The following is a 9,864-nucleotide window of genomic DNA, read 5'->3' as shown; positions in this document are numbered from 1 at the left end:
ACACACTGGTCCCCGTGCACATCACGCGCACACACTGGTCCACGTGCACATCACGCGCACACACTGGTCCCCGTGCACATCACGCGCACACACTGGTCCACCTGCACATCACGCGCACACACTGGTCCATGTGCAACTCACTTGCACACACTGGTCCACGTGCACATCACTCGCACACACTGGTCCATGTGCAACTCACTTGCACACAATGGTCCACGTGCACCTCACTCACACACACAATGGTCCACGTGCACATCACACACACACACTGGTCCATGTGCACTCACACACATACTGGTCCATGTGCACCTCAGAAGCAGGGTCAGTGACAAACCTCGCATTACACGCGCACGCGCACTTGCACACAATGGTCCACGTGCACCTCAGTCACACACACTCGTCCACATGCAACTCACTCGCACACAATGGTTCACATGCACCTCGCACGCACACACTGGTCCACATGCTCAGAGACATTTGTGATACATGCTTTACTTCAGCAAACTTGCGTTTTGAAGTGTGTCCCTGTCACATAACTTAGTTTTCCTTTTCCTCCCATTTCTGCCTCAGTCACAGCCTCTCCTCCCAGACACCCATCCCGTGAACACGCATCAGCAGTACGAGGGAATGGCACCATCACCCGCCACTTCCCACACATCTGAGACCCAGGGCCAGCCCCGCCCCTCGCGCTTCCCGATGTCACTGCGTACCTCATAGTGCGGCTGGTGATGGGCTGGGGTGACTATGAACCAGGTGGGCGGAAAGGCTGCACAGCTGCCAGGCCAAGGACGGGGCCTGCCACTTGTCACGGACAGAGGTGACTAACGGCCTCCAGCCTCACTCTAACTGTGTGTCCCACGGCCTCAACGAGTTGTCATTTTTAATTCAACAGCTTTGACACTTATGTTAGCAAGATCTTTTTCTAAATACGCTCTTAGGAAAAAGGTATATTTCAAACCAGCTAACCCCATGAGAATATTCTGAGAATCAAAACTTTTAAAACAGTCCATTAAACCGTAAGTTTATCGGCAATGGTTTACTCCTTAAGCAAAGTGATGGATACACAGACGTTTACTCTTGTTTGCAACGCTGCATGTCTGGACACGTGCAATCTGAACTATAAGGTTCCCAACACGCACAGGGGGTCCAGAGCGCTCACCCGCACAGCTGCACACGCCAACTTGCAAGTAACAGATGACTCATCCTTCAGCGTTTTCCGCAGCAAAGGAACGCAGTCCACCAGAGAAAACGTGTTTCCTGAACAGAGCAAGCCACAAACACCTGCGTGTGAACTTGAACTTGGCAATGACACCCAGAGGGCAACCCTCAGAAACTGGCCGCTACCTGTGCGAGCTCGAACGGAGCCCAGCCAGTCCCCCACCTGGAAGCGGGACCTGCTGAGGATGGAGCAGACGAGCGTCCCGCAGAGGATGGCCGTGGCCCCGCGGACCTGCGGGTCTCCGTGATCGATGTAGCTGAGGACGTCCGAGACGTACTGCTCCTCTGCGGGGACAAACGCCAGCCACCGTGAAAGTCCACTTCAACTTCCCAGGAAAGACAACAAGGGGCGGGCGACCCACCCAGACAAGGCCTGACGAGGGTAACCTGCGGGCAGCGTGTTTAGGCTTGAAAATTCTACATTCAAGGCAGCAGTCAACACAACCGGTTAGAATTCCAGGTTGTCAGCCAATAAGCAAAATTCTAATTTTTTCCTTCATGAAAGGTGAGAAAAACTCAAACGAGTCCACAGTTACCTCACATGAATTCAAAAGCACAGGTCTGTCCCCGCGCCCAGAGAGCGAGCAAGGGAAGCGAGAGGAGAGCGTCAGAGGGCACTCTTCCCACCATCACGTCCAGAGCGTGCGCGGGACCGGGTCAGCGGGGCCTCGGCCGCTCTCAGCCCACACGTCTGAGTGTGAACATCTGCTCAGCGGGACTGTGCTATAAATTCTGATTACATACTAATCTGGGCTTTCGGTAAAAATCTACATCATCAACTAGATCGTATGTTCCCAGAACTCTACTGTGCTGCTGTGTGCATTCCCACTGGGCGCCGCGAGGAAGGCTCTGACCCTGCGGTGTGTGCTGTGTGGAGAGCCCCTCACGGATGGAAGCCCCGCGAACGCAAGAAACCCGCTGTCCTGCCCTAAAGCAGTCGGGACGGGAAGCAGTCTTCCAGGGAACGGCGGGCGCGGGCGGAGGCCGGCCGGCGGAGGGCACCGTACCCGGGCACTCGGCGGCGTCCAGGGGGGCTGTGTACAGCTTGCTGAAGAAGGACTCCGGGTACAGGGCCACCGCGGCGCCGACACAGCTGAGCGCCAGCGCCTTCACGCTGACACGCACGTCCCTGTCGGGAACCAAGGCTGCAAAGGAACCACCTGGGTGTCACCTTCAACTTCAAAGCAGCAAACACTTAGTTTCCAAAAAAGCAAGACTAGACCCCCTGAAGCAGCCGCCCCCCCCTCCCCCCCCCGGCAATCAGTAAACCTCCGCTCACGCTCACCAGCCTCGGCTGACCGCCAGCCCAACAGCGGCGCCAGGCTGCTGAAACCGGGGCTTCCCGCGTCTTTCCCCAGCCGCCCCCTTACCGTTTCTCTCCCCCGTGAGCAGAAACGAAGCAGACAAGAGGCGGACACAGTGGGTGAGGGGCGCAGCGTCGTCGTCGTCAGGCTGCCCGATGTCCCCTCTGATGCGGCAGGGCTGGAACAGAGACACCGACACTCGCTTGTCTGACAACAGCACACGCTCGTCCCCTCGCTCACTCAGCATGGCTCCCGCACGGCAGCGGGCGGTGCTGGGACACAGGTGCTGCCTCACCAGCCACGGGCGAGAGGCGGGTACCATCAGGGCCGCGTGGGCTGCGGCAGGGACGACTCAGCGCGCAGAGGGCACTCCAGGTAGGGGCTGCTGGGGAAGCCACCGGCTCTGGGCAGGGCGGCCCGGAGCTGGGAAAAGCCCGAGGCGCAGAGGGAGGAGCCTATGTGGGGACCTAAAGCCACGACTGAGGCTGCAAGAGGGACTGAGCGCCTCTGTGGGCTGAGCACCCACTAGTTCCTGCCCTCAAGGCATTTAAACTAACTGGGAGGACAGGCAGTTCCTCAGGAAACGAAGTTAGAATGACCACCTGAGCCAGCCATCCCACCAGGAACTGAAAGACGGCCTGGAGGAGACACACGGCCCCGCTGTTCCCAAAGGCCAACGGGGAAGGAGAGAAGACAAAACGTGATGGCACATAGAACGGAATGTTAGCTCATGTTTAAAATAAAAGGCGGGAGAGTCTGACACCTGCTACAACATGGATGGCCTTGAGGACAGGATGCTCAGTGACGGGAGAGAGTCACACAGCAGGGCAATACTGTAGGGTCCCACTTATGTGAGGCCCCTGGAGGCGTCAATCCAGAGAGCGCACGCAGAACGGAGGCCCCGGGCTGAGGAGGGAGGACTGGGGCTGCAGTGTCCGGGGACAGAGCTTCCGCCTGGGAAGGGAGGGGGCTGGGAGACGGATGTGGTGACAGTCAACAACGTGAATGCATTTAACCCACTGAACTGGCAAGTTTTAAGTTCCGGGTATTCTACCACAATAAACAAACCAACAAATCGATTCAAAGGGACAAAAGCAAGAAACACTGCACAGCCCTGCAGGTGGTCAAGTGAATGGTCACAGAAGGCGGGGAGGTAGACAGGCCAGTGGGGGGCGGGGGGGGGCCTCCAGGGAGGAGGCCTCGGCGGTTCTCCAGAACGGCCGGGGTTGGGGGGTAGCGGGGGCAGCACGCGACAGACAGCCCAGGGACCACTCTCCTGCGCCTGAGCCTCTCACCTTGTTGTCCTGATCCCCTGGGTCGGCGGCGTCCTCTCTGGACACACCCCTGTCCACACTGCTGTCCGAGGGCTGCCTGCTGTGGCCCATGCTTTTCAGTAAATGTGCTTGCTGAAGGGCTTCCAAAACACAGAAGCAGGGTCAGTGACAAACCTCGCATTACACGCGCACGCGCACGTTCAGTCAGCATGAACGGAGGCGTTAGGTCAAGGAAAAGGGCGATGGTCCCTCGACGTTCCTCCTCACCCACAACCCAGAAAACAGACACCCGGGACTTCTTCCTGGGCACAAAGACAAACCAAGGTGGCGGGGCTGCCCCGGCACACGCCGGAGCCCACATACCCGCGGACGCAGCTGCGAAGGCGACGGAGTCCTCAGGAAGGCCCGCGGGCTCCTCCTCCTCCTCCGCCTCCTCTTCCCCCTCCTCCTCCTCCGGCAGTGGGAGCTGCATCCCCGGGTCCTGGCCGTCGGCGCCGTCTAACACCTGGACGGTGCAAAGGGGCTGTGAGGCTCTGAACGAACTCCGAAGGGCAAAGGGCCGCCCCACAGCCACAGAGGCCGTCCTCCAATGCACAGACGCGTGCGCCAGGCTGCCCCGAGCCTGCAGATCACGGCACCACACGCTCTAAAAAGCTCAAACTCTAGAAATTCCAGTCCGGAAATCTCTATTTTTTAAAAAGATTTTTACCCGAGGAGGATATTTTTTTTCCCATTGAATTTTTTTAGCAAGAGGGTGGAAGGGAAGGGGGCAGAGGGAGGGAAAGAGAGAGAGAGAGAGAGAGAGAGAGAGACAGAGAGACAGAGAGACAAACTCTGCCCTCATTCAACACAAGACGCTGGGCCACTCGCGCAGCGAAGGTCTCAGAAGGGGCTGAGCGCTCCGTTTGGGGCGGAGCTGGTGCCTCTGCGCTGTCAGTGGGTCGGACGGACAAGGGTCCAGGTCTGGGCCTCCAGGGCAGCCCCTATGCAGACACCAGGCGCACCCTCCCCACTTACGATTTCGGAGCTGTCTGAAGGGGTCACGGCCGAGTCGGGCCCCTCGGTGGTGGTCTGAGAGCTGTCGCTGAGGGGGGAGGAGGCCTGGGTCCCATCGTTCAGGTCCATGGCCGGGTCGGACGGGACCGCGCTGATCTGGCTGGAGCTGTGGCTTAAGATATCCTCCTCGTCCCCGTCAGTGGCTGCGCTCGCCAAGTCGCAGCCGGTCAGATCCACCGAGTCCGGCTGTAGCGTGTGCTGTGACCGGGGCTGCTCCGTGATGATGTCGTGACCCGTGGAGTCAGCCGCGGAGCTGACAGAGCCCGGAGTGGAGACCCCGGAAGAGGCAGCCAGCTCCCCACAGATCTCGCCCTTGACTGAGGCTGAAGACAAAGGGCCAAGAAAAACATCCGCTAGGGATCAAATGCTTGCAAATACCCTCAAACTCACTGTCACTATTTTAACAGCAAAAATCCTCAAATACAGTGAAATGAACTAGAATATTTCAAAAGCAAGACAACAGTGCATCCTTTAAACATGACCACAACTGCAGCCCACTGTTACTGCCCTTTCACCACGTTACCGCATCGGATTAAAGAGGTCGGGTCAGCCCTAGCTGGTGTGGCTCAGTGGATAGAGCGTCGGCCTGCAGACTGAAGGGTCCCAGGTTCGATTCCGGTCAAGGGCACATGCCTGGGTTGCGGGCTTGATCCCCAATAGGGGATGTGCAGGAGGCAGCCACTCCATGATTCTCTCTCATCACTGATGTTTCTCTCTCTCTTTCCCTCTCCCTTCCTCTCTGAAATCAATAAACATATATATATTTTTTTAAATTTTTTTTTAAGAGCTCGGGTCAGCAGCAGACACCTGTTACATCTGCCGTGTTCCCACAGGCGTTTGTTTCACTGCAGCTCAGCCTCGGCAGCAGCGCCGGTGGCACTTCAAGTCCTCCGCAGCTGCTGGGCCTTGCGGGGAGTGTGCGGGCAGCTCCCGGAGCTGCTGGGCCTTGTGGGGAGTGTGGGCAGCTCCCGCAGCTGCTGGGCCTTGTGGGGAGTGTGGGCAGCTCCCGGAGCTGCTGGGCTTTGCGGGGAGTGTGGGCAGCTCCCGCAGCTGCTGGGCTTTGCGGGGAGTGTGGGCAGCTCCCGCAGCTGCTGGGCAGAGCAAGGCTCACAGGCACTCCGGGCAAGCAGTGTGCAGAAGGGAGTGTGGGCAGCTCCCGCAGCTGCTGGGCTTTGCGGGGAGTGTGCGGGCAGCTCCCGGAGCTGCTGGGCCTTGTGGGGAGTGTGCGGGCAGCTCCCGGAGCTGCTGGGCCTTGCAGGGAGTGTGGGCAGCTCCCGCAGCTGCTGGGCTTTGCGGGGAGTGTGGGCAGCTCCCGCAGCTGCTGGGCTTTGCGGGGAGTGTGGGCAGCTCCCGCAGCTGCTGGGCAGAGCAAGGCTCACAGGCACTCCGGGCAAGCAGTGTGCAGAAGCAACGAGGGTAAGTTCACCATCGCTTCGAGGTGGCTCTCCTCCTCTCAGACCCTGTTCCAGACCCCGACGCTGCGCCTGCTCCCCTGCAGCACAGATGTGCAGTTTCCCGGTTTACTCTTCACTCCCATAAACAACGACAGGAAGCTCTCACCACACGGCCGGCAGTGGCCACTCCTGGAAGCCCGTGGTCAGCGAGCACTTGAGCTGTATTACTGTAGCTGTAATTTTACTTTAACTTTATTTTCGTAATTAGAACATGGATTTCTATTTTGTAAAATAAATGAATACATAATCACCATTGGGATGATTCAGATTTTCCTTCACAAATAAGTTACCTAAAAGCATTCTTTCAAATAGAATTATACAACTCAAACCACTCTCATTTAATCCAATTATTAGTATCTTAGTCAATACTCATCCTTTAAAAGGTGACTAAAGAATCTCATACCTCATTAGATAACTATCTGTGAACAAATGTAGAATTCTTCTTAAATCATCCGTAGACGATTTTTAATCCCTTTCCCCTCACAACCCATGCGGTTCAGTTACCCACCACCCTCCTCAGAAACTGGCGCTCAGGAATAGGGACCTAGTTGTAAAGCTGCCGACACCGAGGGAAACAACAAGTGTCGGATGCAAGGAGACACACACGTTCCAAAGGGAACCTATAAAAGGCCTGAATGCTCCACCACGAGCAGCTGGCTTCCCCACTGCCCCGGAGCAGGGGTGGTGAGGCGGGGAGGAGGGCAGGGGCAGGAGGGAGGTGGTCCCCACGTCACCCCGTCACCCCAAGAGCTACCTGCGAAGGCCGGGCTGCTGCCCTCCGACCGGGACTCGGAGTCCTCCTCCAAGGCCGCCGCTTCCCCCAGGAGCACCTTCCCTAGGAGAGAGGCAGCGCCTTGAGCTGGGAAGGAGGACTCCGCAGCGCAGGCAGCGCACCCCGTGCGGCCTGTCACTATGTGTAAGGGCGCTCTGCCCGGAGCGCTGAACACGGGGCACTAAGAACATCAGCGAGTCCACACGGAAACACTGGACAGCCTGGTTCTCAGATGGTGCTGCAAAGTGCTTTACAACCATAAATACTTACTGGCACATGTGACAGTTAATATCACATGACTTATGTTACCATTTAACCTAAAAACGGCAAGTTACGGCTAGAACTACTTCTCTAGCCCTTCCGTTATTCCTGTCGCATCTCCAATGGCGTATCAGAATTTACACATAAAACGTCTACTCCTAAAGGCCACTTTTATTATCTTTTAATTTGCTAGATTCTAAGGTTAATCATAACTCAAGCACTGTACAATCTGGGAGGTTGAAATAATATTTCATCTTTTGCAAAGTTCAAAAAATACATTTTACAGTTTATAGTTTCCAGGCTACATTCACATAAAAAGAAAACGAATGTTTGAATGTGACTTAACTGGACTCATTAAATCTTATGGTTACATTACATATAAGTGTCATTAAATGGCAGTAACAAAACAATTATTGGCAACTTCTAATTTCACTGCTCTGTAAAGAACAGGTCACAGGTGCGACGACTTCCCAAATTTACACTAATGTGACATTAAGGGCAAAGCAAAAAACAACAAAGGAGACCCCAAATGGAAGTGACACGGACACAGCGGACACAGCGAGCGGCGGCCTCCTGCATAATGGGGTCCTTTATCCCAGGCCGGGCGGTGGACCTGGAGAAAGGCCTGGGTCCCGTGCTCAGGTGCCGAAGAAAGCAGTCCGTCCCCAGGAGCCCTCCCCAAGGGGAGCCAGGGCCCTGCCGGGCCACACACACCCCAGCCTCACCTGACCCTACATCCAAAACAAACCTACCGCTGTCTCTCCTACATACCGGCAGGTGTCATTTGAAAAGAGAATTCTGAGGCTGCAACAAAGAAGTTAGAAACTACAGCTCTGATGGAAAAAACAACACAAAACAGAAAACGCTGGAAAAGCAAAGAAGAACCTGAGGACCTGCCCAAGGTCCTGGCCAGAAGAAAACAAGCCACTCCTCGCGTGGGCCTCGCGTCTGCCCACCATCGCTAGAGCGCGGCTGAGACCAGCGCAGCATCGCAGGAACATCCCGCAGGCCCGGCACCTCCCGATTCCAGGAGAGAGACGGACTAACTCCCCTAGATGCCTCGGCTTTGAACAATCTTAGTTGTTCACCAAAATCTCCAAGTCCATGAAGTGGCCCACACTGTGACGGCCAATCAGAGCTTCCGAGTTCGTCTAGGAAATGTTTTAACTTGGCCACGGCTACACATTATTCCTGTAAAGACGGCATTCAACTGCCAGTAACACTAGCATCAGGCTCTCAAATACACACAAAACTCATGACACAAAACAATTAGTATGTTGTATGCCAATTAGACCTCAATTAAAAAAAAGAATTAGTCTTTTAAGATTTCAAAATAAAAAATGGCAGCAAGTACTTCCTATAGAAATCTAGACTGGAAAAGAAAAGAAATGCTGTTGCAAAGTGATAGTATGTACCCAAACTGTCAGATTTTATTAGAAACACTTTGATCTAATAAAAATAATTAATTGTATCAGAACACTTTGGCCTGTACAAAGCCAAATATGGTTGGAATACCCCAGGCCCCAATTAACTAATTAGCCAATGGTTATTGCTGACTAATAACAAACCGACTGGGAAGACAGGTCACCTTAGTAAACATAACGCGCTGCGGCAGCAGCAGGCAGAGCAGGCCGCCTGCTCAGGACTGAGTCTGACCGGAAGGCGGCCGCACCCGGAGCTCAGGCCGCCACAGGCAGGTGGCAGAGGACACAGGAAGGCGCCAGGGCTGAAACGGGAACCCGGGCCTTTACAGAAAGCCTGCCCAGCCCTGACCCAGAGCCGGCAAGTGGACGACAGCTTCTGACCACGGCGTGTGGAAGCCAGCACCTGCCAGGCCCGACCCAGCAGCATGCACCCACAGGCAAGGCATCGGAACAGAGACAATCAGCAAGGCCCAGACTGATTTCTGAAATAATCACCTTTTTGTTTTCTTGAAAGGACAGGGCTGCATGAAGAACCCCCTCCAGCTGTAAATCACAAAAGAACGACAGATGAAAGTAAGGCAGCGAGCTGTTGAAATTCAGAAGGAATTCAAATATTTTCAAAAAGCTTGATTCAACTTTAAAGCCAGAGAATATAAGAACGTATTTCCAAAAGGCAGTGCTCTGCTTTAATTCTGACATGAACATTACATTACCACGCAAATATACATACAGTTCAGGCCTACAATGTCGAGTGCATATACACTGCATGTGAAAAGTCAAATTAAAACCATCAGAAATCTCAGATTATCTGGTCAACTAATAAGCAAGGATAAATTTTCGTTAGGAACCACCATTAGAAATGAGTATTTTGGCGATTATTTCTAAGGCGCGCGTTCTGTAGAGAAAAGGTTCTCCAGTACAAGGACAGGGAACAGGCACATGACCATCTTCTGCTCCCGGCACACGCGTGCGCACACACACGCAATGCACTACATGGACTGCACACCACAAGGCCGAGGAGAGGCCGGGAGAGAGGGAAGCCCCCAGGAGCTACGACCCCAGGCTCCCGTCTACCCCAGCTCCTAGGGGCGTCTCCATGTC

At 55.0% G+C, this 9,864-nt stretch overlaps 1 protein-coding gene across 1 annotated transcript in view; it reads right to left on the bottom strand.

Moving 5' to 3' along the window:
• Positions 1–9,864, bottom strand: part of HTT (huntingtin) — a 99,242-nt gene that overhangs the window by 62,201 nt on the left and 27,177 nt on the right. Inside the window, 9 exon segments of the mRNA XM_014446458.2 lie at positions 1,160–1,257; positions 1,345–1,503; positions 2,226–2,363; positions 2,589–2,700; positions 3,818–3,936; positions 4,160–4,301; positions 4,814–5,175; positions 7,061–7,141; positions 9,259–9,306. Coding sequence (XP_014301944.1) covers positions 1,160–1,257; positions 1,345–1,503; positions 2,226–2,363; positions 2,589–2,700; positions 3,818–3,936; positions 4,160–4,301; positions 4,814–5,175; positions 7,061–7,141; positions 9,259–9,306 — 1,259 coding nt within the window.

Source organism: Myotis lucifugus, unplaced genomic scaffold (assembly GCF_000147115.1).
Source record: "Myotis lucifugus unplaced genomic scaffold, Myoluc2.0 scaffold_540, whole genome shotgun sequence".
NCBI classification, from domain to species: Eukaryota; Metazoa; Chordata; class Mammalia; order Chiroptera; family Vespertilionidae; genus Myotis; species Myotis lucifugus.
Note: the sequence above shows the minus strand (reverse complement) of the source record. Positions and strands in the feature narration are given on the sequence as shown.